This window comes from Talpa occidentalis, unplaced genomic scaffold, assembly GCF_014898055.3.
Source record: "Talpa occidentalis isolate TD23 unplaced genomic scaffold, MPIMG_talOcc4v2.1 talOcc4.6, whole genome shotgun sequence".
NCBI classification, from domain to species: domain Eukaryota; kingdom Metazoa; phylum Chordata; class Mammalia; order Eulipotyphla; family Talpidae; genus Talpa; species Talpa occidentalis.
The window spans coordinates 106948960-106974518 of record NW_023604972.1 but is presented as its reverse complement, the minus strand read 5'-3'; the positions used below and the strand labels follow the sequence as shown (position 1 = coordinate 106974518).

Sequence of the window (25559 nt, the reverse complement as noted above, 5' to 3'; positions counted from 1 at the left end):
TAAAAATTCTCATGAAATAGTTCTGCAATACATGGTAACTATTATGCAACACACAGTGCATTTTTAAGGCATATTCTAAGGTTGTATTAACAATGGTAAAGTATCACTAATTTTAACTTTCAAGTTGACTATGTCTAGAATCAAGAAAACCAGGACCAATACTCATGGCTGATTATATATTTACTACTGTGTCATGCCTTTTCTGAATGTGTTGGGAGAATATTGTTTTGTTTTTGTATAATAATTAATTGTACAGTAAAAGCAATCACAGTTATACAATCACAAATAATATCCCCAGCTTTTCTAAATGATGAATCAGAAATGATAATTATTTTTAAATGATCATACTGTGTTAAAGCCCTTTCAACTTGTCATTAAAAAAAGAAATAGGTGTGTTGGGTCTCCCCAGTGGCGCAGCAGTTGAGCACTGGGTTGCGAAGCTGCCCGCAGCCTCTGCAGCGCTGGTTCGATCCCCGGCTGCTCTGGTAGAATGACCCACATCAAAAAGGCCAAAAACAGCAAGTGCTGGCTGGTAAGGGTATGAGAAAAAGGAATCCTCGTACACTGACGGTGGGAATGCAGACTGGTCCCATCACTATGGAAAACAGTGTGGAGGTGTCTCAAAAACTTAAAATAGAATCTGCAATATGACCCAGCAATTCCACTCCTAGGTATATACACAAAGAACACAAAAACACTAATTCAAAGGGAAACCTGCACTCCCATGTTCATACTAGCACTATTAACAATAGCCAAACTTGAAAGCAACCTAAGTGCCAAATACAGAAGAGTGGATCAAGAAGGTATGGTGTATATAGATGGTGAGTACTGTTCAGTTATCAGAAAAGATAAATTCATGCCATTTGCTGCAACATGGATGGAGGCGGAAGGGATTATGCTAAGCAAAGTAACTCAGAAGGAAAAACACAAATACTAAATGGTGTCACTTATAGGTAGAATATAGAGAAACCAAACAAAGGGTCAGATAAAGTCAAACTCAAATATCAACACTTGAAAGCTGACTATAAGGTTATGGCTGGGGGAGGGGGGTAAGAATAAAGTGGAACAAGAACAAAGTGGACCAGGACACAATGGTGGTGGCCTGTGGGTGTTTGCTGGTGGGAGCATTATGGTAACAACCTAGGGCGATATTCTATACTTCCAAAATATAAACAATGATGTGAACCAGCACCTCAATACAAACTATTTACCTCAATTTAAAAAAATTAATAAAAAACAAACAGTGTGGAAATAATCCTGAAATAAGCTAAGGGTTTGGAGGATCTTGAACATACTGGAAGAACATAAGTTAAAACATATTAAACAGGGCCTCCCCGGTGGCGCAGCGGTTGAGCGCTGGGTTGCGAAGCTGCCCGCGGCCTCTGCGGCGCCGGTTCGATCCCCGGCTGCTCCCCGGCCACCAGAGGAGGGTCCCACTTGGCGTGCAGACCTCTCCTGCCGCCCGCTGCTCCCCTCAGCAGTGTACTTCAGTCCTTCTGCCTGCTCTGCTCCCCGCTCTGGCTCTGGTGAATTCTCTCACCCTCCCATGCTTCTGACTGTACCCAATGCATGTATAAACAAAACAAAACAAACAAATAAATAAATAAATAAAACATGCCTCTATAAAAAAAAAAAAAAAAAACATTAAACATAATTATTTTATATTTTGGAAACTAGCTAAAACTGTAGTTTCTTGTCTGGAAAGGCAAAATTTCAGTGATCTTTATAAGTTTCAAAACTTTGAAGTGTTACATTGCCAAAGAATGTTCAATAAGAGCTCCTGAGGGCAGGCCTATTGAGTATCTTGCATGAACAGGAAACCTAGATTTGAACACTCCCTCCATCTTACTAGCTCTGTTTCTTGTCAAGGTAACTTCATGTCTCTGAGTCTTGGTTTTCTCAGGTATAAAGCACTAAGATTATAAGGGAATTACAGAAGATAATTACACAAAGTATGTAGCAGGCAGCTAAATCTAAATTATTTTCTGAATTAGAGGAGGACTATATTTCTACTCACAGTATATACAGAAGTCCAATAGAGATCCTATAGCTATTCATGGTACTTTATCAGACACATTACTATGTATCAGGAAGAATTATAACATATATGGCTTTACTAGGTTTTAAATTATTCAAATCATTATCAATAAATTACACCTCCCTCCTCCAGCACAGAAATGAAACTTTGTTCACAAACTTTGGTGACATCCAGGCACCATGAGCCTTCTTAACAGGCCCTGTCCACTAATGAAACATTTGTAGAGTCAGGTTTTTTTCTGATGAGGAAATGACTGACCTTGGTGGCTGAGGCCATTGCACCAACATGGAGTCTGGAGGGCTGACTGATCCCAAGGCTGGTTGCATTTTTCTTAAAAATAGAAAATATTAGTTTCAGTGGGGCAAAATCTTAACAATGTAGTCAAGTGCAGATTTTCATATTAATACGCATGTATTTTCAAGTAAAAAAATCAGACTAATATATTTAAAACATAAAAGAACCTGCTTTTAATGTTTTCTTATCTTTACCTGAAGACTATATAACTATTGAAAAGGAATAGTAAGTTGAATGAATGCCAACTAGCTGATGATTCTGGAGAACTGCAAAAATCCTCAACATGAGCCATGGTTATTTTCCACTATAATCCACTTCCAGAAACCACGTCAGCCACTGTGCCATGGGAGGTGTCATTGTGGAATGTGTGCTTTTTCTCTTACAGTGCTATAGGGAATACACATTAGAACAACCTCTGTGGAGGTGATTCAACAGTAAGTATCAAAGATTTAATTCTATTCCTAAAACTTTATCTTAGGGAAAAAATAAGAGAAAATCCTTTCCTCTTAAAAGATATTCACGGCAGTTTTATAACATCAAAAAGTTGGAAACTGTAAGTAAATAACAATAAATGTTTGCTGACTACTTACCATGTGCAAACTAATTATAAATGATAAAATAATAATGCCTTAATAATAGAATCTGTTAAGAAAATTATTTTAAGTGCTCTAAGTGTTTTAAGTACTCTATGAAATAGTTTATTTAATCTTCACATTAACCAATATAAGGTCAGTACTACTGTTATCTCTATCTGAGGAATGGGATGAGTACATAACTTGGTCATGGCCACAGCTAATAAAAAATAAGATATCTGCTTCAGACCTTATACTCTTAACGACCCATACTGCATCCCATAATATGGAGTTATGTCATGTGTAACTACAGGACAAATTACCATGAAGTTAATATAAACCACCATGTTTAGAAGAACATTTCATTAAGTGAAAAATATTCATGTTTCACACAAAAAAGTCAGAATGTAACATAACATGTTTGAAAAAGTAAAACTCTGACTATTTGTAAATGACATCATCATATACACAGAAAACCCTAAATTCTCCATTAAAAAAAAAAAACTATAGAAACAATCACTATAGCAAAATGGCAGATTAAAAAATCAACATACAAGTCTTTTGCATTCCTATATGCAAATAATGAGCCAGAAGTGAAAGAAATCAACAAAATCTCATTTAAAGTAGCATCAAAAAGTATTAAATACCTAAAAATAAATCTAATAAAAGGAAGAGAAAGACATATTCAGTGAAAACTGTAAGACATTGCCAAAAGAAACAAAAGAAGATACAAAGAAATGGAAAGATAATCCATGATTGTGGACTGAAAGAATTAACATAGTTAAAATGACCATTTTACCCAAAGCAACACATAGATTCAATGTAATTCCAACCAAAGTCTCAATGGAATTCTTCTAAGAATTAGAGCAAATATTACTGAAATTTATATGAAATCACAAAAGACCCTGAATAGCCAAAGCAACCTTGACAAAAAAGAAGAGGAGGAGATATTAATGCTCCTAGACTTCAAACTATACTATCAGGTATAATAATCAAAATAATATGGTATTGGAACAAAAAATAGACACAGACCAATGGAGAACTGAGAACCCAGAAATAAACTCATACTTATATGGACAGTTGATCTACAACAAAGAAACCAAAAGTATACAATGGAGAAAGAAAGTCTCTTCCACAAATGGTCCTGGGAAAACCTGACAGCCACATGCAGAAACATCATAGCAGTTCACTCTCTCACACGACTCTCAGCACATAACTTGGTCATGGTCACAGCTACAGGACAAATCACTTCAGGAAGATCATGAAAACGGAAGGGGGAAGGGGTCAAAATAGGGCAGGGGAGAGAACAAGGGACTATGGCGATGGATCACGGGTGCTATGGTGGTGGGAGAACTATGGAGACTACACCCGAGAGGAGAGATCAATAACAAAAATTAACAATGATGTAAGAAAATAAATAAATTTAATTTAAAAGAAAATTATGAAAAAAGCAAGGGGAAGGCACACAAATGGATAACTAGGGAGCTTCAGAAATCTTTGGAGAAGTTCCAGGCTCCAATGCATCACCTGTAGACTACATAAATATTCTCTCCAAGCATATAAGCACTATCATTGGCCAAGTGAAGAAACAAAAATACTAGATAAATGTGAAGAAAATAGACAGCTAAAAATCTAGTAATGTGGGTGTGATGTGGGAGATGGTAGAAGGAGGAGATGGGCTAAATTTTATCCACACTTTTTTTTCAAAATATAAAATGTATTAACAAATAGTTTCAGGTAACCATATGTATAAATGAATTTATGTCAGATACCAGACACTAGAAATAAACACAAGAATATACCAATTAGGGGCCTCCCCAGTGGCACAGCGGTTGAGCGCTGGGTTGCGAAGCTGCCCGCAGCCTCTGCAGCGCCAGTTCAATCCCCGGCTGCTTCCCCGCATGGAGCTCAGACCCCTCTGCCACCAGCTGCTCCCCTCAGCAGTGTACTTGGTCCTTCTGCCTGCTCCGCTCCCCGCTCTGACTCTGGTGAATTCTCTCACCCTCCCTCACTTCTGACTGTACCCAGTGCTTGTATAAATAATAAATAAATAAATCTTAAAAAAAAAAAAGAATATACCAATTAGGTTATTTATTTTAACCTTGCTATCCATTCAAACTCTTCATTTTCCAGTAAGGAGAATGAAGCCCTGAACAGTCAAGTTATTGTCCAGTGTGCCACTACTGCCCTACACTCCACCTAACTACAGCTTCCAATCACATCAAAGCCCACATACTAGACCCAGGCTCACCTACAAATGAAGTCCTCTGTTTACAACAAATCATCTAGGATATACACATAAGAAAGATAAAAATTTGCTTTTCAGCTGAATTATGAAACTATTAAAGTGAAAATAGTAACTATTTAATTGTCAAAATGGCCACTCTACCTAAAACAATATACAATGCAATACCTATTATGATCTCTAAGGCATTCTTTGAAGAAAACCAAAAACTTGCATGAAACACAAAATCTCTTAAATAGCTAAATAATCCTGGGGAAAATAAGGAACAAAAATGGAGGTATGATGCTCCTTGACTCTCAACTATACTACAAAGCTACAATCAAAACAGTATAGTATTGGAATAAAAACAGGCTCCCTGACTAACAGAATGGAACTGAGAGCCCATAAATAAAAGCACACATATATGAGCTAAGTCTTTATAATAAACGGTATGAGAAAAACTAGACAGTCACATGCAAAAGAATGAAATTAGATCGCTCTTATAAACCAAATAGTAAAATCAATTCAAATGAATTAAAGACTAGAAATATAAGACCTGAACCCATAAAATATAAGGAAGAAAATGTATGTAATAAGTTCTTTGACATCAGTCTTAGTGATGTCTTTGTGGATTCTTCTCCAACAGTTTAATTTCATTAAAATTTTATTTAACAAATAGTTATTAATTCCTAACAAGAAAAACAAAAAAGAATATAAATAAATTTAACTACATCAAACTAAAAAATTTCTGCACAGCAAAAAAAACCATTGTTAAATGAAAAGGCACTCTACTGACTGGGAGAACATATTTACAAACCATACATCTGGGAAGTGGTTAATATCCAAAACAAATTAACAACTTTACAACTCAACAACAAATAAACATGTAAAACACAATCTAAAAATAGGCATAGGATCTAATAGAAATTTCACCAAAGAAAACATACAAATGAAAAAAAAAAAAAAAAAAAGAAAACATACAAATGGCCAACAAATCCATGGAAAGATGTTTTATATCTCTTATCATTAGGCAAATGCAAATCAAAACCATAATGCAATTTCACCTCACACCAGTTAGAATGGCTGTTGTCAAAAAGTGAAAATAATCAATGTTGCCAAGAATGTGAGAAAAAAAGGAATCTTCATACACTCTTGGTTACAATGTAAATTGTTGTAGGTACTATGGGAAATGGTATGGAGATTCTCAAAAAATTAAAAATAGAACTACTGAAAGGAGTAGGATCAAAACAAGGGTGGTGGGAATTGTACGGGGACTATAACCAAGATGAAAATGATGCAAAAAATATATTAAAAAAAAAAATAGAACTGGGCCTCCCCGGTGGCGCAGCGGGTTGAGTGCAGCGCTGTGAAGGTTGTCCGCAGCCTCTGCAGCATCAGTTTGATTACTGGCCAGCCAAGGAGAGTCCCACATGGCACAGCAGACCTCTCCTGTTGTGCCTGCTACTCCCCTCAGCAGTGTATTTCGGTCATCTGCCTGTTCTGCTCCCCACTCTGTGTCTGGTGAATCCTCTCACCCTCCAGTGCCTCTGGCCTGTACCCCAGCTCTTGTATAAAAATAAATAAATTTAAAAAAAAATAGAACTATTATATGATCTAGTCATCCTATTTCTGGGTATTTATTCAAAAAATATGAAAACACTGACTAGAAAAGACATATGAAACCTCTGATGTATACTGCAGCACAATTTACAATAGCCAAGATAAGGAAATAATTTGAGTGACCAACATCAGATGACTACATAAAAAAGATGTGATAGATATGAACACTGGAATATTACTCAGCCATGAAAAAGATGAAACCTTGCCATTTGCAACAGCATAGATGGACCTTGAAGGGATTATGCTAAGTGCAATAAATCAGAAGGCTAAAGACACATACCATATGATTTCACTCATTTGTGTAACACAATGAAAGCAAAACCAAATTCTTAGACTCTGACAACACAATGATGGTTGCTAGAGGGGAAGAAGGGTGTAGGGAACAGGTATATAGATTTCTTCCCAGAGGATATAATCTGTCATTCTGAAGCTTGGCTTGTCCTCTGAGTAAACTGGATTACCTCATCTACAAAGACCAATTTAATTAAGCTGTAAGGAAAACAGAATTTGTAAAATTAATCTTTCATTAAAATTTTATTGAACAAATATTTACTAAATCCTAGTAAATGTCAGGCACTTGAAAATAATACAAAGCTTAGCGATATAAGCATATACCAGGGCATAGATTTCTTATTTGAATTAGTAACCAAGATTTAATTACAGCTTGTTTTAGCTGGTATCTAAGTCTTGACATTCTTTCTTCAATTGTGTTGGACTTCAGTGAATGAATGACTGAAAGAACTGGACATTTACTGAATCCTGACTATGAGCCTGGTTATATTCCAAGTAGTAGTAGGAAGCAATTAAGCAGAAAAAACACCTGCTCTCATAGTGTTTACATTCCAGTAAGAGAAATAAGACTCTAAATAAGAAAACAAAACCATGTGATTTCAGGGAGTGAAACACTCAATAAACACTCAATAACACTCAATAAAACAGGGTGACATAACAGAATGAGTGGCTGAGGGTAGCTTCAGACAGGACAAAGAAGTGACATTTAACTGAGACTTGATTATAAATAAACCAATTATATTAATATGGGATGGGGAAGGAGGCATTCTAGATGGATAGACTGGCATGTGCAAAGGCCCTGGGATAGGAATGACGGTGGCAAGCTGGAAGAACAGAAATAAATTAGAGCAGTTAAAACATGGTGGGCACAGGCATAAGTGGTATAAAGTAGCAAGACGGTGGATCAAGATATGTGGTCTGAAGTGACAAGGGTTTAGGATGGCCTTACAGTTAGGTGTTGGAAATCACTGCTTCTTCCAGGTTGTGGCCTGCTTCCTAGTCTTCTCTAGGTATCCTCTAGACCTTATCAGTCCTCCTTTGCCTCCAGGGGAATAGTCTTCTATCTCCATCCCCCCTTGTGTTTAGCTGTGCAGTGTTCTTCTCATTCCCCTCTACTCTTATCATCCACATTGGCCCTTAAATATCCACTCTGGTCTGGACACAGCTCTTTCCTGGCTTGGTCTGCATATTCATTCACTAATGAGAGTTGGATTGACCTTCAAATAGAACAGAATCCATCTGCTCAGAGCAACCAGAAACTTACCAAATAAGTACATTTTCCTATGATTCTTCATTTGTTCTAACATACAGATATTCTCTAGCCTCTAAAAGATTAAGATCTTGAATGAGGATGTCAAACCAATGATAATTCCAATTTTGAGTCAAAATATTTTTGTTCATTTCTATAAACACATAGATGAAAGGCCATTAAGCAGAGTTTCCTTGCCAACCAACCCATTCCTTCTAATATTGATGAACACTTCTTTTTTTAAGTTTTATAGAAAGGATATCATCAGGAACAATCTGTCCCTCATCCCTGTACACTCAAGTCCCAGTGCTGGCTGAGTCATTCCCTCCTTGCAGCTCAGCATGCCACAGGAGTGTCATGTCCCAACATGCCAGTATGTCCTCACAATTGACAGGGACAGAAGTGAAATCCCCCACACACTATTTATCACCACTGGACTCAAACTCCAAAATACCAAGTCTGGACCATTTAATTTGTTTGTGTTTTCTCTCCTGCTTAAGTATAGACTCTTGAGTGGAACACAGGTCCTATTTCCATGGACTAAAACTCCACACCTCCACACCTCCATGCTTGAGCAGCAAAGTTCAATAAAGAGTGCATTAGATTAGATCAATTCAATCTGCAACTGCAGGAAGGCATTTAAAGGATTAATCACATATTTTTTATGCTTGTTGTAGCTCATAATAAAAAATTTTTATTTGAGTGAGTAAGAACTCGTCTTAAAAACTTTTCAAAACAATGAGGTCCCAAAGGCTAGGCAGCAATATTCTTATCTCTGCAAATCTCAGGAAATCCCCCTCAGAAAGCCTTGCGTCATCCCAAGACTTAGTCACTGCAGAGAAAGAGGCTGCATTCTCCAGGGTAAAGGGCCCACCTTTTGATAAGTGTAGCAGGAATCCTGCTGCCACCAAATGCCATCTATGAGACTCTGGGGACATTTATGAGCATTCCTAGAACTCTGATTTTCTCATCTGGAAAATAATAATAACCATACTCATACTCCCTCTCAGAGAAAACTGTGAGGATGATGTGAGAGGAGGTCTGGTCTGAGGTCTGTGGCTCACAGGTTGGAGAGTCTCGCTCTAAAGAGAAACCCCAAAGCCCTCAAAGAAATAGCAATGGAACAGACCCATCTCTCAAGGCAACCCCAGTGGGTTTCCTGCTACTCATGTCTTAGTCTGTAGTGGCTGCTGAGAATTTTCTGTGAGCTTTAATTATTTATATAATCAGAGAAAATCACTTTTTCAGTGAGCAGGAAAAAGTAATTTTTATTTGGACTAACCATGATTTTAATAGTAGACTTAGAAATGGTCTCATCTGTGTGAGATCTGCTTTTTAGCTTTCTGAGGCTAAAGTTGCTTTGAAAAGCAATCTTAGGAGTAGTACTGACTTATTTTCAATACTGTGATGACATCCTTCTGAGTACCCTATGCAATGATTCTGACTGTGGGAACAAGTCATTTCTGGCCCTCTATGAGCTTTGAATCACATGAAATTCTACATGGGGAGCATCTAGCCCACAGCCAGACATACTGTGATGACTCAGCAACTGCTAGCTAGCTAAGGGGAGGTGGGAAACACTCACAGGGCTAACACTCCAACTGTCTGTTCTGGAACCAGAGCAGCAGGCCCTAGTGTGCCCACATCAGGTGTCAAAGATGAAAGCCCCTCAGTGTGCCTCAAAGGGCCCCTCAGTGTGGGGGGAAGGTGCGGAGAAGTTCAAGGTCAACAAAACCTGTAGAAATAGGCTTGACCTCGCAGTGTGCTTCCTGACAGTTGCGAGGACCTTTGTGAGGCACTGCACAGTGCCTGGTGAGGCTATTGTACAAATGAAAAAATATTTAGCGGGGAGAAAATTCTTCTGTGCTCTTAATGCAAAAGTAGAATTACTTCCAACATTTGAACAATGTAAAATACTTAAAATGTAAAATTTTTCAGTTAAATTGTATTGATTTGAAGTCACTATTTTCTTTCCTGTTTCATGCCTCTAGCATACACGTGTCTGAAAATCATTGTAAGGGTTCGTCAGAGTAGTTGATAGTGTTTTTTAATCCTTAGCATTTTCCAGTAAGTGCTTTTTTAAATTAATGAGTCTTAGACATGACAAAATGTGGTATTTTTCAGGATAAAAACTCTCATTAAAATTTGTTTTGACATATTTGTTAACAAATCAGTTCCATTACTAAATGGCTGCCCTATGAAATGAACAGAAGCATTGTTTCCACAAGAAACACATGCTTTATTGGAAAATAGTATCTCAAAAGATTATCTTTTAAAACTAAAAGGGTAGGCAGATTCCCCAAAACTAGCATGTGCAAAGCTCTGACTCTCATTTACAAACGATCCTTTATACCATATTTATAAACAGCCTACGGATAAAGACAAGTTACTCTCATTACCAGAAGAACAAAAAGTGTGCTGCCACAAATGCAGTGCAGAAACACTGAGGATACTCATAACATTACCTAGAAATTCACTTATCAAATGAAACAACCCAAGCACAATGGCCTCAATAACACACACTATGGTAGCCACACATCAGTGTGTTGGTTTGCTGAAAACTCAATGACCACTTATCCTCTCCAAGTAGAGTCGTTGAAGTCCAGCTCATGTGTTTCTAGTCAGTAGTCAACATAGTCTTTTTTTCTAACTCTGGCTCTGTTGTTACTTAGTTTTCCTTATGCCTCATTTCTTATTTACAAACTGGGCATAACTGTCCCTATACTATCCTACATTTTAGATTCATGGGAATTGGAATGATTTAAACTTGCTCTATGATCTTTTTCAATAAAAGGAGGATACAACACAAGGAAGAAAGGAGAAGACTTAGCGAAATGAGTTCCAAAAACTGACAACAGTTGTAGGAAAGTCTATGGAGTTGATGTTAGGTAGAATTCTTGCAGTAGGTAATTTTATAAACAGTATCAGAACTAATATCAGGTACTATCAGTATCAGTTAAAAGACAGACTCTGAAGGCCTCCCCTGGTGGCACAGGCAGTTGAGCGCCGTGCTGTGAAGCTGTTCGCAGCCTCTGCATCCCGGGTTCGATCCCGGCCAGCAGGCAAGGGTCCCACATGGCGCAGCAGACCTCTCCTGCCTCGCCCCGCTGCTCCCCTCAGCAGTGTATTTTGCCAGTCTGTCTGTTCTGTTCCCCGCTCTGGCTCTGGTGAATCCTCTCACCCTCCCGTGCATCTGGCCTGTACCCTGGTTCTTGTATAAAAATAAATAAATAAATCTTAAAAAAAAAAAAAAAGATAGACTCTGAAATTTGAGTTCCATTCTGAGCTCCACTCCTAAATAACTGTGTGACCTTGCAGGTACTTAATCAAACTGTGTCTTAATTTCCTCATAAGGGAGAATGAGGTTGGGGTAAGAGTGGGGGGTGCATGTGGGGGGAGGTGTAAGGCTTATATATGCTTTAGCTAGTATTATCAAAAGATCTCTAGTTCTCTTCATAAAATCTACAGAAAAATAATGCTTAGATAATTATCCTCCCCTCTTGTTAAACTACTTCTCACTAAGGTGTTGATAATTAATATATTGTCCTTCCTAGGAACATCTATAATTTAAAAGAGGACCCAAGGGATAACAATGCTTAACCCACAGGATAAGTAAGTTGCTGATGACAGAATTTGAAATACCAACAACAAGCCAACTGGGAAAATATTATTAGATGGTGCCTCCTAATTGTATCTACTTGATAAGATGGTCCCTGTAGGGACAGGAATGGAGCATACCTCTAAACCTCTATAATGTGTATTTCATTTTGGGGGATATTTTTTGTAATCATATATGTTTGTATTCTTCAGAGGAAAAAGATTATAGTCCTAAGAATCCTTGACCTCTAAGCTGCCTTAGCGCTTAAATCTGTATTCTCTGGGGCCTCCCCTGGTGGTGCAGGTAGTTGAGCGCAGCCCTGTGAAGCTGTCTGCAGCCTCTGAAGCGCAGGTTAGATCACAGCCGGCCGGTGAGGGTCCCACATGGTGAGGCAGACCTCTCCTGCCTCGCCCCGCTGCTCCCCCCAGCAGTGTCTTCCCTCCATCTGCCTGTTCTGTTCCCCGCTCTGTCTCTGGTGAATCCTTTCACCCTCCTGCATATCTGGCCTGTACCCCAGTTCTTGCATAAATAAATAAATAAATATATTTTTTTAAATCTGTATTCTCTGTCTACACTTAAGAGACACAGTTCTACTCAGCATTGCTCTGAAACTTTCAAGTGTTCCAAAGAAAAAGGCTTACATGTAAAATACTTCAAAACTTCTCTCTTTAAGGTCGAAGCTGACAGTTGCACAGATTTAGTTGTGATCATTGTTAATAGCTCTGATGATCTCTTCCATTTTTTTTTATACTATTTATTGTTCTAGTCCCTCGAATTAAAAAAAATACATTTAGAAAAAGTATAATTAACTCAAAATCCTGCCCGTTAAGACAACTACTTTCAGCCATTTTTCTTATTTTTATGTAAACACAAAATGTCTACAATATGCTATAATTATGTACATAAATGGAATTGTAGGCTGTTCTTTTTTTTACTTAATAAGTATTTCCCTATGTCACTAAATGTCCCTCAAAGCATGTTTTTGTTTTGTTTTATTCATTGAAGTAACAGTAAAGCACGGTTTTAAAGATGCTTTAGCTGTATGTTACTATGCCTACTGTAATCTCAGTAATTCATCATTGTTGTACATTTGTCCCTCTCTTACTTTTTAATACTATAAATAAAATTATGATGACTATCCTTGCACATAGTCATAGAGTATAGCTCTAATTATGTACTTGGAACAAATTCCTGGAATTTCTGGGTTAAAAGGTATTTTTTTTTATTCATGACTCACAGTCACTTATTTCACATTTCTAAATATCATTTATGATTTATTTATCTTTATTAAAGGAAAAGTTAGATCATATTTCTAACACTTCTAATGTGATAATGTCTAAGTCTCAAATGTTAAGAAAAGGTATGAAAGAAGTGAAAATCAAGCTCCTTTCTTCACACACACACATCTGACATCTGATGATTGAGAAAGGCAAAGTCATCAACGTATTATCACTATGAGGTGAGACTTAAAATTTATGCCATCAATTTTTGAACACCCACCCACAGTAAGGCATTTCCTCCTTTTAGCCACTGGGTGTCCCCGGAACTCTATAATTAGCATCCAGGCAGCTCTCACCACATAACATTTAAAAAGTATTTCAACAATCTTTTGTCTTTGCAGTTGGTAATTAGGAACACTCATTATCTTTCAAATACATCATATTAACAATTCACTAGTCACTTGGCTCTCCATGCAATGTTCATTATTAAGTAAAATAGATGTATGGTCTCAGATTTGCTGTCTCAGTGTTTAAAGAGAGTGAGGAGGAAAAAAGTAACAAAATTATATTCCAGAGAAACAATTTTTACCCCAAGTACTAAGTGAAACCAAAATTGGAATGTGAATATAAGATCATTTTAGCTCTCAATTTCCTATTGAAAATTGTTTTTCTTCAAAACTGTACTTGCAAATTTCAGATTTGAGTGATATATTTCTGGACTGTATTAAAGTCCAAAGTCTGCTTTTGAGTTCAAATTAGGCCACTTAGGAATGAGAGGTCTGATTTGCAAAGAAAGCACCCGGGGATGTCAATCTTAATGTGAATAATCAGCCACCAACTCTAGAGATCTAATGAATAATACTAACATGTTTAAAATTCACTATGAGTTCTTTCCAAATGTCTTTCTTATCCATATTGTTCAGTTCATAACTGACTCCATTTACCTATAAACTGACAAACCATTAAATGAATTCGAACTAGCTGCATCCTGTGATACCTCATTTTATACAAACAATTATTTCAACTTCATTTTCATTTTGTTTTATCTTTTATTACAAAAATCCATGCACACTGAAGAGAAGAGTCATCTGCACTTACTCAGCACCTCCCAATCAAAACAAACAGCCCCAAAGGGGACCTACAAGGTTCCAATATCCAATTGAGGGCCTTTTCTTGGCCCTATAACTCTGGAAATATTAGCAGATCAGACCCTTTTCCAGCTTTTCCAATGACAACACAAGAACATCCAGGCTCTTCTATGATTTGGTTTCTGCTTCTTTGACCTGTTCACTGATGTCTCCTTCATATCCTCTTCATGCAGGCATTTCTCAACATTTGCTTTTAGTTTCTCTCTTCTCGTTTTACATTCTTTAATAATTTCAACCAAGAATTTTGGCAGATGGAAGTAGGAGATTAAGCAGTTGAATGAAAATATTTTAAAATACTTTATGATGAGGGAGATTGAACAAACACTGTGTAGTCTAAAGAGGAGTCATTAAATGGAGAATAAAAGGGAAGAGGGAATAGGCTCAAGGGAGGAGGTCCTGGGTGAGGGAAGGCCTCCCCAGGTTAGTGCCTGCTCCCTACAACCAATGCTTCCCAGCCAATCCAATGACCCATCACTCCAATGTGCATCAGAGCCAGGCTGCCCCCGAACATGGCAGAGCAAAAGTGTCTGAGGAATGGGGACTATTAGAAAACAAAAGAGGGGGGAAAAGAAATACTCTTGTGCCAGGTATTGTGCTATGCTCTCTGTAAGTAATTCAGTCTTACTCGAAATGTGCTCTGAAGACCACTGACACAAGATAATTGATAGAAAGGAGAAACTGGTTTAAAAAAATACTGATGTTTGATTCCCATCTTTGATATGCTAAGTCAGAAACTCTAGGGATGAGGCTCAGGAGTCTGAGTTTTAATACTACCTCCAGGTGATTCTTAGGCACATTGAAATCTGAGAATTACTGCATGTAATGTCTTGGAAAAATGAGGAATACATAATTTTAAATTTTTTTTATGCTACTACCACAAGTGCTCTACATATCTAAGCATTCTGTAATAATGCTGATTAGAACATAAAAATTTTATGTTGTCAACTTGCCATGAGTTTTCAATTTTACATGAATTGTTTTATGTTGTTGTCTTTATGATAAGAATCACACATACATTAGATAATGCTGGTATCTTGCTATGGGCCTGATAATCAAGTTATTTTTTTCTTTTGAACCATTCATTCTATTATCTTTGAGAATCTAATCAAATCTAAAAATATATCAATTTTGAAATGGGATATCTCAGGAATAATATTTAATCGATCTGTCCATCTAGAACTTAAGATCTACTTTGTAGTCAGTAAATTTAACTGCCATTCAATTCCTTTTATATTTTGTTAACATTTGAGTCTGACATAACAAACTAAAGTACAATCTTCTCAGAGACAATTTTGGTGGGACCTAAGTTCTGAGGTAATTAGGCACATAAATCCAAAGTACAATAGTATAGGGTTTACTATTGACATGTGGTAAAATATTGATATATATATATATCCTTTATAGAGGCAATGTGATTGTTTCTTATTAGCCATTCCCTAGCCTGTGATATAATATTTTGTGTCTCAGATTCTTAATTTAAAGGCACATTATTTTCATATTGTTCACTACAGGGACATCCTTAGCTTTTGATAAGACATATTTATTGATTGATGATGCAGAAGGTCTCTATATTCTAGCTGTTGGCATGTTTCTAGTAGTTCTGTTTCAAAACAAAAGGAGTACTAAGCTTAATGAACCACCAAATGCTCTCTCTTTTTAATTGGGAAAGGCTAATCAAGATATATATTCAACAAAATAATTTAAGTCTTGTCCTATCCCATGGTTAGAAATCAATAAGGGACTCACTTTTATTGCTAAACAAGCTCTTTTTGTTGACTTAATAATAGCAATAATAGTAAAGTTTAATAGCTTAATAGTAAAACAATAATAAGAACAGCAGCAGCAGCTACAGCTGACACTTATAGAGTACTTTGTATGCCCCAGGCTCTAATCTATACATAATCACATTAACTCCTATAGGGGCTATTTTCTCCATTTACAGATGAAGGAAGTACACTTTGTGAGGCAAAGTCATTTGCCTAAGGACACGCAGCCAGAAAGTGGCAGAGCTGGTACTCAAATCCAGTCCATCAGACCCCAGAGCCAACAATGGGCAACCACTATATGCCATATCTGAGGACACACCCAAGGATAACATGTTAATGGCTTGTGGGTATGTCCATTCAAAGCCTCCACAGTATTATATTTACTGATACCATAACGTTACCTGATCTTATAGGAAAATCCACATCTAAGTAAACCCTTGAAGTTCAAACCCATGTTGTTCAAGGGTCAAACGTATAAACATATAGAAAAAGGCTGATGACATTTTTTGTGAAAATTTTCAATACTTTCTAAATTTTCTTCAAGGGCTATTTTAGCTGTATGGTCATTAAAAAGCTACTAAAATCAGTGTAATCATTTAGAATATACAATGCTATCACATTCATTTGAAAATACATATAAAATTTTGTAGCTATACTATAACTAAGGATGACACTTTGGGTGGAATTGTTTTTCAACAGTACATATTACTTTTGTGATTCAAAAAAAGACTAATTTCATGAACATAAAATAGAAAGAAAATTTGGAGTCATTCAATATTTAAATCATGTATCATAGAAGGATGAAAGGTAAACAAGTGAGAAGAATACCACTGATGCATTTATGCTAAACATATCAAATATCATTTCCTTTAAGGTACAATTTCTATTCTCTTCTTTTATGTCATCCTTTACCCATAAAAATATCTCCATTGTAATCAATGGACCTAGAAGGAATTATGCTAAGTGAAATAACTAGAAGGAAAAAAGATAAATATCAGATGGATATGTGGACTACAGCAAAATCAAACAAATGGGCAGGAAAAATACAAAACATGCAAGCTTACCATAGATCTGAGACACACAGCATGGGTGAGGGAAGAAAAGGGGTCAAAACAGGGAAGGGAAGAACACAAGGGGCTATGATGATGGATCATAAGTTCTATAGTGGTGGGAGAACTATAGGGACTATATGTGAGGGGAGAAATCAAATATTGTCCAAAAATCAACAATGCAAGAAAATAAATATTAAAAAAAATTAAAATATATAAAAAATATTTCTGTGGTTAAATTTCAAATAGCTCTGTGAGCTTATGCATGTTTTATACTTTAAATTCCATTCCTCAGGACTGCTGAATTATGTTGCTAAAATGCTCATTCTCCCCTACTATGGCCAGATGTGTTCGCCAAATACTTTTAAATAGGTTTGATTGCAAGTTTGGTACTTTAAATAGGTTTGATTGCAGGTTTGGTAAGCTTCTTTGCTCCACTGTATTTAAAGGTGCTAATGTTAAATATTTTAATTTTTCTTTTTCCTGCTCTTTAGTCATTTTATCTTGAACTTGTTATATAGTTCATGCAACTTTGGATCTCTGCATCTGAGAAGGACTTAACAAAGTCATAATGATTTGTACAAACAAGCACATTCTCACAAATACTAACTGTAGTCCGCTCTCAAGCATCTGTATAGCTAATGCTATATGACAAAGAAAAATTTAGTTGCAAGATTCTACTGAAATTGCTGCAGACATTTTAGGATCACTTAGTAGTTGTATAGGAGTTATAATCTAAAAAATATAATTTATGATAGCAGGAGAGAAAGTACTCTGAAATTCACACAGCTACATTCATCTCCAGGTGTTTTTACATATGACAACATTATAGTAGTTCTTACTTAACACCAATGTTTTTTCTGCTTGTATCTTCCCTAACTCATCTTTTGTGCCTTTATTTTTTGTATCTCCAAATGAAATGCATCAGGAAGAGGGGGAAAATGCCAAGTATTCGAATATAGAAAGCAAATTTCAAAGTGAAGCTCTTTCAAAGCACATTGGTTTTGACCTTAGAAATCTAACCAGCATGTCTGCATATTCTTGGGAACAACAGGTTATTAATCTTTGAAGTTACATATTAGCTTGAAAAGGGAATACTAAAACCAAAACTAAATTTCTTAATCTCACTTCTTGTTCTATAGAACCGTAGATAAGAAAACATTTGGGAAGAAAAAAATGAGTTTTGAAAATTCTTTTCTCTGGTTATCTTGAGAAGAAAAAGGTAACCAACTACAGATGGCTGCAGATTGCATATGGGTATATGACCTTTGCACACATCGGTAAAACAGTACTTAATACAGGATGGTTTCCGTGAATGTTTGCAAGGCCACAGAATCTTATCAGTGACTTATTTGCATATAATGTAAAAAATTAGAGACTCTTTGGAGTCAGACCATATTGAAAATACACCTTGACTACCAAATCATCCTATTCACAGGTCTGCCCACCATATAATAGAAATGGGCAGAGTTTGGGCGAGAGGCTAAACAATCTTCAATCTCAGACTGTAAGAATCTATGGTGACTCATGCCACCCAAGCAGGGCAAAGCATCATCCTCCTTGGCTTCTGCTGGTTGGAACAGAGCAAAACACACAAATATGTCCAGCCTCTGGCACAAATGTGAGAGTTGTTCTCAGAAGGATTATGAAACAATGTCAGAATTGCATGAGTTGCTGATGAAGAGAAAAGAAATTTCTTCTATTGAGGTGGTTCAGTCTTTCAGTTGCAAACTGAAAGTACAATCTGCCCCTTCAGACTCAGAAGCTTTCAATTTTCCCCTGGCTACGCTTGTAACAGGCTTCTTACCAGTTTTTCCAAGCCCTTTATAAATATGGGAATAAGATATTTTATAGCCCAGATATTACAAAAAGGCTGTGCTAGCAGTCACCTAAACCAACAATGCCTGTAATTCAAGATATAATGTTTAAGCTTCCAAGTAACAACACAATTGGTAAGGACGATCCTATAAAAACTGGCCTATGTACTAACCACACTTTAAAAGATTTCCTCTTGTGCAAATAGTTTAATCTCACTTAATATTAATACATCCAACACATCATTTCCTGACCTGGGAAATAATGAAACAATTTGTTTCAAACACAAAATCATTTGATAGATAATTTATCCAGGTATATATTTAAAGGTAAAAATCTATGCTACTGCATAGATTTTCATGTTAGTAAATGTGAAAATGTGTTTTTTCATAAAGAAATTTATTTTTTAATAATTTATTTAGGAAACAGGATACAATCTTAATAAAAGTTTACTTTTTAATTTTTTTCATTTTTTATTTTTAAAGTAATTTATTTATATGCATTTTATATCATTCTTTTTTTTTTAACTTATAGGAGGAATATAGGGGAACCATACAAGGGATCAAGGAAAGAAAATAATAACAATGAAAAACACAATACAACAAAACAAAATAAACAGACAACTCTGAATCAGAGACATTGTGCAGGGAAGGAGGAGAAAGAAGGGTCAATACTTTTTAACTTTAAAAAAAATTTGCCTTTCTCCTTTACAAAAACTTCACTATAAATATGCCTGGTAAAAACAATGTAAATTCTATTTTCATGGGTACTGATAACAAACAATAGTAGAAAATTGAGGAGTAAATCTTAGCTCAGACTCCATGGAGCAGGCTGTAGCCGAAAGAGCCTCCTCTCATACTGATATTTCAAAATTGCATGCAGCACTATTTACAACTACCAGCAGAATGGGGGCAGCCTAAATGTTCATCAATGGACAGCTGCATGAGAAGATGTGGTCTATCCACACTACAGATTATATTTAGCCATAAGAAAGATGACATACAGCCATTTTCAGCAACAGAGGTAATAATGTGGAGTAAAGCAAGTCAGTATGACAAAAACAAATACAGCATATTTATATAGCAGACAATTTGATAATGTAAAATACTTCCCCAAACTAGTAGATATTAATAAACAACATAATGAAAGTTCAGAAGTGGAGGGGAAGAGACAGGGGAAGTAAGTAAGAGTGTAGGGGAAAATAAAATAAAATGGTACAATAGAGTGTGGGAAATAAGCAAAAACTAGGAGCTAAAATTGAAAATACAGAGGAAAATAAAAGGGTCCCTTAATGCTTTCTAAATTTTCAAAGACCTTTCAGAGTCTGGCTACTCTACATGATGGAAATGTCATAATTTCTACAATGAAGATGAAGATATCTATTGAGATTTAAAATGTGAAAAGCAGCTATAGAGGCAAGTCCAGTGCCTTCAGAGGACAGCACTTTCACAAGACCTTCCATGAAGAAGTAGGCCAGTGCTGACAGTTCACATAAAGGAGCATCATTCAACGAAAAGGTAAAGTCTCAAACACAAAGGAAGCTCATCTCATTTGGGGACATTTGGTTTCAGTAGTGTTTCCAGAGTGGACCCAAATAAAAGTAGTTCTTTCTTCCTTTTGTGTATGAACTTGAATGAGCGGTCGATCTAAGCTACATCTTGTCCTCTTTTCTTTTCTTTTTTAGATTTTATTTATTTATTCACCAGAGACAGAGCGGGGAACAGAACAGGCAGACTGACTGAAATATACTGCTGAGGGAAGCACCGGTAGAGACAGGAGATATCTGCTGTGCCACATGGGTAGCTCCCTGGTTGGCTAGGGATCGAACTCACTCTGTAGAGACTGTGGATAGCTTCAGAGTGCTGTGCTTAACCCTTTGTGCCACCAGGGAGGCCCCCTTGTCCTCTTTTCATGGTGCACTCTCATGAGAAGAGAGGTCCTTTGCACTGTATCCATAGTGTCCCCTTTCAAATCTACCATGTCCAACAACAAACCGTTAAGATTCACCAATCCCTCAAAAATAATGAGCTCCAGTTCTCCATGGAACTATATCCAAAGTTTCCTTCCCCAGGAACACTTTAGTTTTCATTTATTTTTATATTCTTGAATCAACTTCTACTTAAACCTAAATTTTCTAGTATTCTAGTAGAAGCCCTTTGCTACTCATTAGTTTATGTTTCAAGGCAGAATTCACAAGTTCAAAGCAAGACAGCATTTATAATTTCAAAGCAAGAAGAAATAAAAATCCAGTTTTCTGGAAATTACCTCATCTGATCCTTTCTTGTCTCCTGGTCTAGAAGGTGATCCACTGGTTTTTTCATTGACATGCTAAAAAATATTTAAAAAAGAAAAAAGAGGTAATGTATGATAGAAGAAGGTGATAAGTGATAATATAATAGCAACTTTAATCTCGGAGAGCTAAATATACAGACTTTAAAAACAAAGTCCTTTAATCTTCTTCCTGAGAATGTTGATAATTCCACACCAGTGTAGGGGGGTTTCAAAAATCAAGGGAATCTACAGACTTATTTGGGACACAGAAAGGTAGTCTGTAATTAATCAGGCACAGATATGATGGTGATCCCAAGGCGGCATCTCGTCTCCTACAAAATGTCCCTGCAATTTAAAGCCCAAATTGCCAGCGTGGGAGACAGCTGGCTACCCAGGGAGATGAGATGTCTAGGACCATGCTTAGCCTCAAGTCATATTTAACCCTCAGTTCAGCATGAACTTTAGAGAGGACAAAAGCCTCACAAGTCAACCTTCATTCTGAGGCCCTTGGCGATTCCCTGGAGTTCTTCCTCCCTGGAGTGCTCACCAAGCAGAAAGATCAACCCTGAAGTAGCAAAAGCAGACCTGTGACTTCAACTTATTATGGTTTTAGGGTTTCATTATGTCCAGAAACAGATTTTCTTTTTTCACTAGGATACACTGGGGAAGAATGTAAGTATTTTTATATAGCCTATTAAAACTTTAAGCCACCTATATGTTCATTTGTTCTGATAACATAAGTCATGCTGTTTAATTTTTTGTGTGAAATGAAAGAAAATTGCATATTCCTGAGAAGGGAGTGCAAAGATTTTCACTTTTTGTTCATTGTAGGATATGCAAGGAAGTGTGGATCCTAGATATAACAAAATAAAAAGGCATCATTGGGATTCAAGCCTGATCACCTTCAGTTAAAACAGAACATAAAATCCCATTATGTTCACAGCCTAGGTCAAAGAAATTAAAAGTAAGAAGAGTGATAATAATAGTAACAATAATAATTTGTCGTTCTTTATATAGCATTTTCACATGCATTCTTATTTGATAACCAAAAAAAGAGGCCCATGTAATTTTACGCATTTCAAAAACTAAGAATAAGAATTACTTGGTGTGCATTTAACAAGGACACATACCTAGTAAATGTGAAAAGTTTACAAAGCAGGTCTCAAACTTAACATCTGTTGTTTGTCACTATAATGTATCAAAAGAAATAAGATAGTATTCCCTAGAATCTAATGAACAGATATGCTAGCTTATAAAAAAGTAAAAAAGAGGGCCCAGGAATGCTAGGCACAGTGCTGCAGCTTTCCTTAACAGTTCTTTGCATGATGAACTAGGGAAAAAATTACTTTCGTGAATGAAAGATTCTTCCCAAAACAAATGCTCATGGATTAGTGAGTGCAATCCACGCATAAGCAGCCAGGCAGCAAGAGTTTAGTGAAAGAAGCCTCTGCTGGGCTTATTTTACCTAGATGTCCTACTCAAGGGTTTGCGTGTCTACAGTTGAAAGCAATCAGTATTGTGTAATGAATGAATCTTGAAGGGAAAAAAGTCATTTAAAATCCACATTTATGTCACAGCTAGGTGGTAATTGTTGCGTTTTAGAATAACTGGTGAGCAAAGAGTCCTGAAGGACAGGCTGGGGAAAGGGTTGGGGGAAGAATCGTTGAACATTTGGAGATAGAATCTGAGAGGGACAGATCTACGATAATAGAGATCTACCCAATCTGTCTCCTTCCAAAACTGTAAGTTTAGAACCACGCTATCACTTCATTTATTACCTTCCATTACATATCTTTTTTCAGATTAGATACAGATAATGATCATATCCACTGTTTTAGTGAGCATACTGCATTTATTTTTCAGGAGGCATTATCTCTCAGGAGTTATTATTATTCCATTTACAAATGAGAAAACTGAACAAGGTAACTGGTTCTCAGGCAAAGTTCCAGGTTCTCCACAGGGTCTCACTCTGCTTCCTGCTAATGCAGCAAATATATGATTTATTACCGCACAGTAAATGCACAGACAGCCTTTTCTCCCTTAAAATATATGCATATAGAATTTTTCCTTTAACATTTTTTAAAGTTGTTGTGAAATTGCCCTTTTCTAGATTGACCAAAATCAGTTGCTTGTATCCAGTGAGCTATTCAAAACTATGTAAGTTCCAAATAATAGTTTGGGAGGCATCCCATAATGAATGCCTTTTTAAATCTGAGTTAAAAGGACAACTTCAACTCTTGAAAATTATATATTCTTACAATTGTATGGGGAATATAATCAAGATGAAAATGCATACATTGTGCAAAATGAAAAATGATGTAAGAAATCTATAAAAAAGAAAAAAGAAAAAAAGAAAAAAATTATATATTCTAAGAGTTGGTATTTTGTGATTTTAAAAAAAATATTTTCTCTGAATAGGAAGCTTTTTATAATGCACAAAAAGTATAATGACATAAATAAAAATCACATAATCAAATGGTGAAACTTTTGGGGAACATTATGAATTATATTTCCCCAGTTAATTTTTTTTAAGATTTATTTCTTTATACAAGAACCGGGTACAGGCCAGATGTGCGGGAGGGTGAGAGAATTCACCAGAGACAGAGTGGTGAACAGAACAGGCAGACTGACGAAATACACTGCTGAGGGAAGCAGCGGGTGAGACAGGAGAGGTCTGCCACACCATGTGGGACCATCGCTGGCCAGCCGGGATCAAACCTGTGCTGCAGAGGCTGCGGACAACTTCACAGTGTGGCGCTCAACCGCCTGCGCCACCAGGGGAGGCCCTCCCCAGTTAATTTTTTTATCTCAGCTTTTTATTATGAATTCTTCTAGCAATCAGAAAAGTTGAAAAAATAAAACAATGGCTGCTGACATTCCCACGCTTAGATTCAACAATGAACATCGCTGCCATGCTTTGCCCTATTTGCACATTATAAGCAGAGAGACCTATTTATTACATTTGTGTCTATACCTGTATTTGAGAATAAATTGCAGGTATCCTGAAACTTTGCTCCTAAGTCCTTCACCAGGAGTCTTTCACCATCTCCTGTTATTGAGGATGCCCCCTCCATATAGCTGCAATACTGTCACCACTCTAAGAGAATTACTAAGAATCACTTAATGTCATTCAATTTCTACTAAATAGCAACCTATACAGTGAACCATTGCTCTGACCATTTCTTGGGACTTATTCAGTATTCGGTAGTCTATTAACACTGTAAAATCAGTTACATTTTTATTGAGAGATTCAAAGTATTTGATTTTTTTTTAATCCATGGAATAATTGAGCACTTTCTATATAAATTGAATTGGGAGAATGAAATATTTGGGAATGATATATTTATAATTTGATCCAACTCAGGAATCCATAGCAAGATTTTCTAAAAGCAAACAGAGAAAACACTGTCTACTACTACTTGTAACTGATGGAGCAGGCAGGAGAATAGAAGGAGAAGTGAACCAACAAACTGCTAAATCCACAGAGCTCTTTGTTTTCCCAAGGCAAGAAAACAAGTCCAGTGTTGGGTCTTTCCTCTCTGATCTCTTTACCCCAGAGCAATTCCAGGGGCAAACACTGTCACTCAGTTTTATGGATAAAGAAATGAAGGTCCTGACAGGTGAGCTTCTTCTTTGTGGCACCACATATTAGGACATCTGACTAGGTGTCTAGTCAGAGACAGGATCCAATTAAAAGTTATGTGAGATGCTGTGATTCATATCCAGAAACACTCAGGGCTTCTCAAGTTTCTCAAGAAAGGCTCAACCCAAGATTCTAAAACAAAATCAACAACAAAGGAAACCCAAACCCAAAAGAACCACAAGGAAACCTTCTTGTTTCAAAATTTCTTTTTAAATAAAATTAATCAGGTATATAATGCTTATAAATTCTATCCTACAATAGCAGCTGGAGAGGAAGCCAAAGAAAGGAAAAGCAGGATGCCAGGCATAGGCAGTAAAAATTTCACTGGGAACATAAGGTTACCAAAGTCAGGAAAACAACACGGAGCCAGGAGCTAAGATGGACAGAGGCAGTATGTGCCTCGGGAGTTCAGAGCAGGGAAAAAAATCAGATAAAGAACATTCCATATCTTTCCTCAAAAAGGAATAATTTTCCAAACTGTTTTTACCCTCTGGCATCACCACACATTCGGTTGTCCACTGTCCACATTCTAGGAGGAAGCATCTATCTGCCTAAAATCTTCAGCCCCTGAAAACTCATAAACCTGTCAGGAAATCAGCAGGCTAGGAAGTCTGGCTTGGAGTCTGCACTGCACAGCTAAGGACCTAGTGCTGCCAAGACTTGGCATGGGAGCAATCAGGCACCTTCTTGTTGTTACCCAGAGCCACTCTGACACAACATGAGATAAGAAGATAATTGTTGGATAAAATCAAAGAAATGTC

The 25559-nt window shown here is 36.7% G+C and overlaps 1 protein-coding gene across 7 annotated transcripts in view; it reads right to left on the bottom strand.

Annotated features, from left to right (window-relative positions):
• Positions 1 to 25559, bottom strand: part of CAST (calpastatin) — a 113385-nt gene that overhangs the window by 77417 nt on the left and 10409 nt on the right. For all 7 annotated transcript variants that reach the window (XM_037530341.2, XM_037530337.2, XM_037530339.2 and 4 more), the window contains exons 2-3: positions 21150 to 21212; positions 2297 to 2368 (exon numbers count right to left, since the gene is read on the bottom strand). In XM_037530341.2, coding sequence (XP_037386238.2) covers positions 2297 to 2314 — 18 coding nt within the window. In that variant the 5' untranslated portion in view covers positions 2315 to 2368; positions 21150 to 21212. The remainder of the gene's footprint in view (positions 1 to 2296; positions 2369 to 21149; positions 21213 to 25559) is intronic.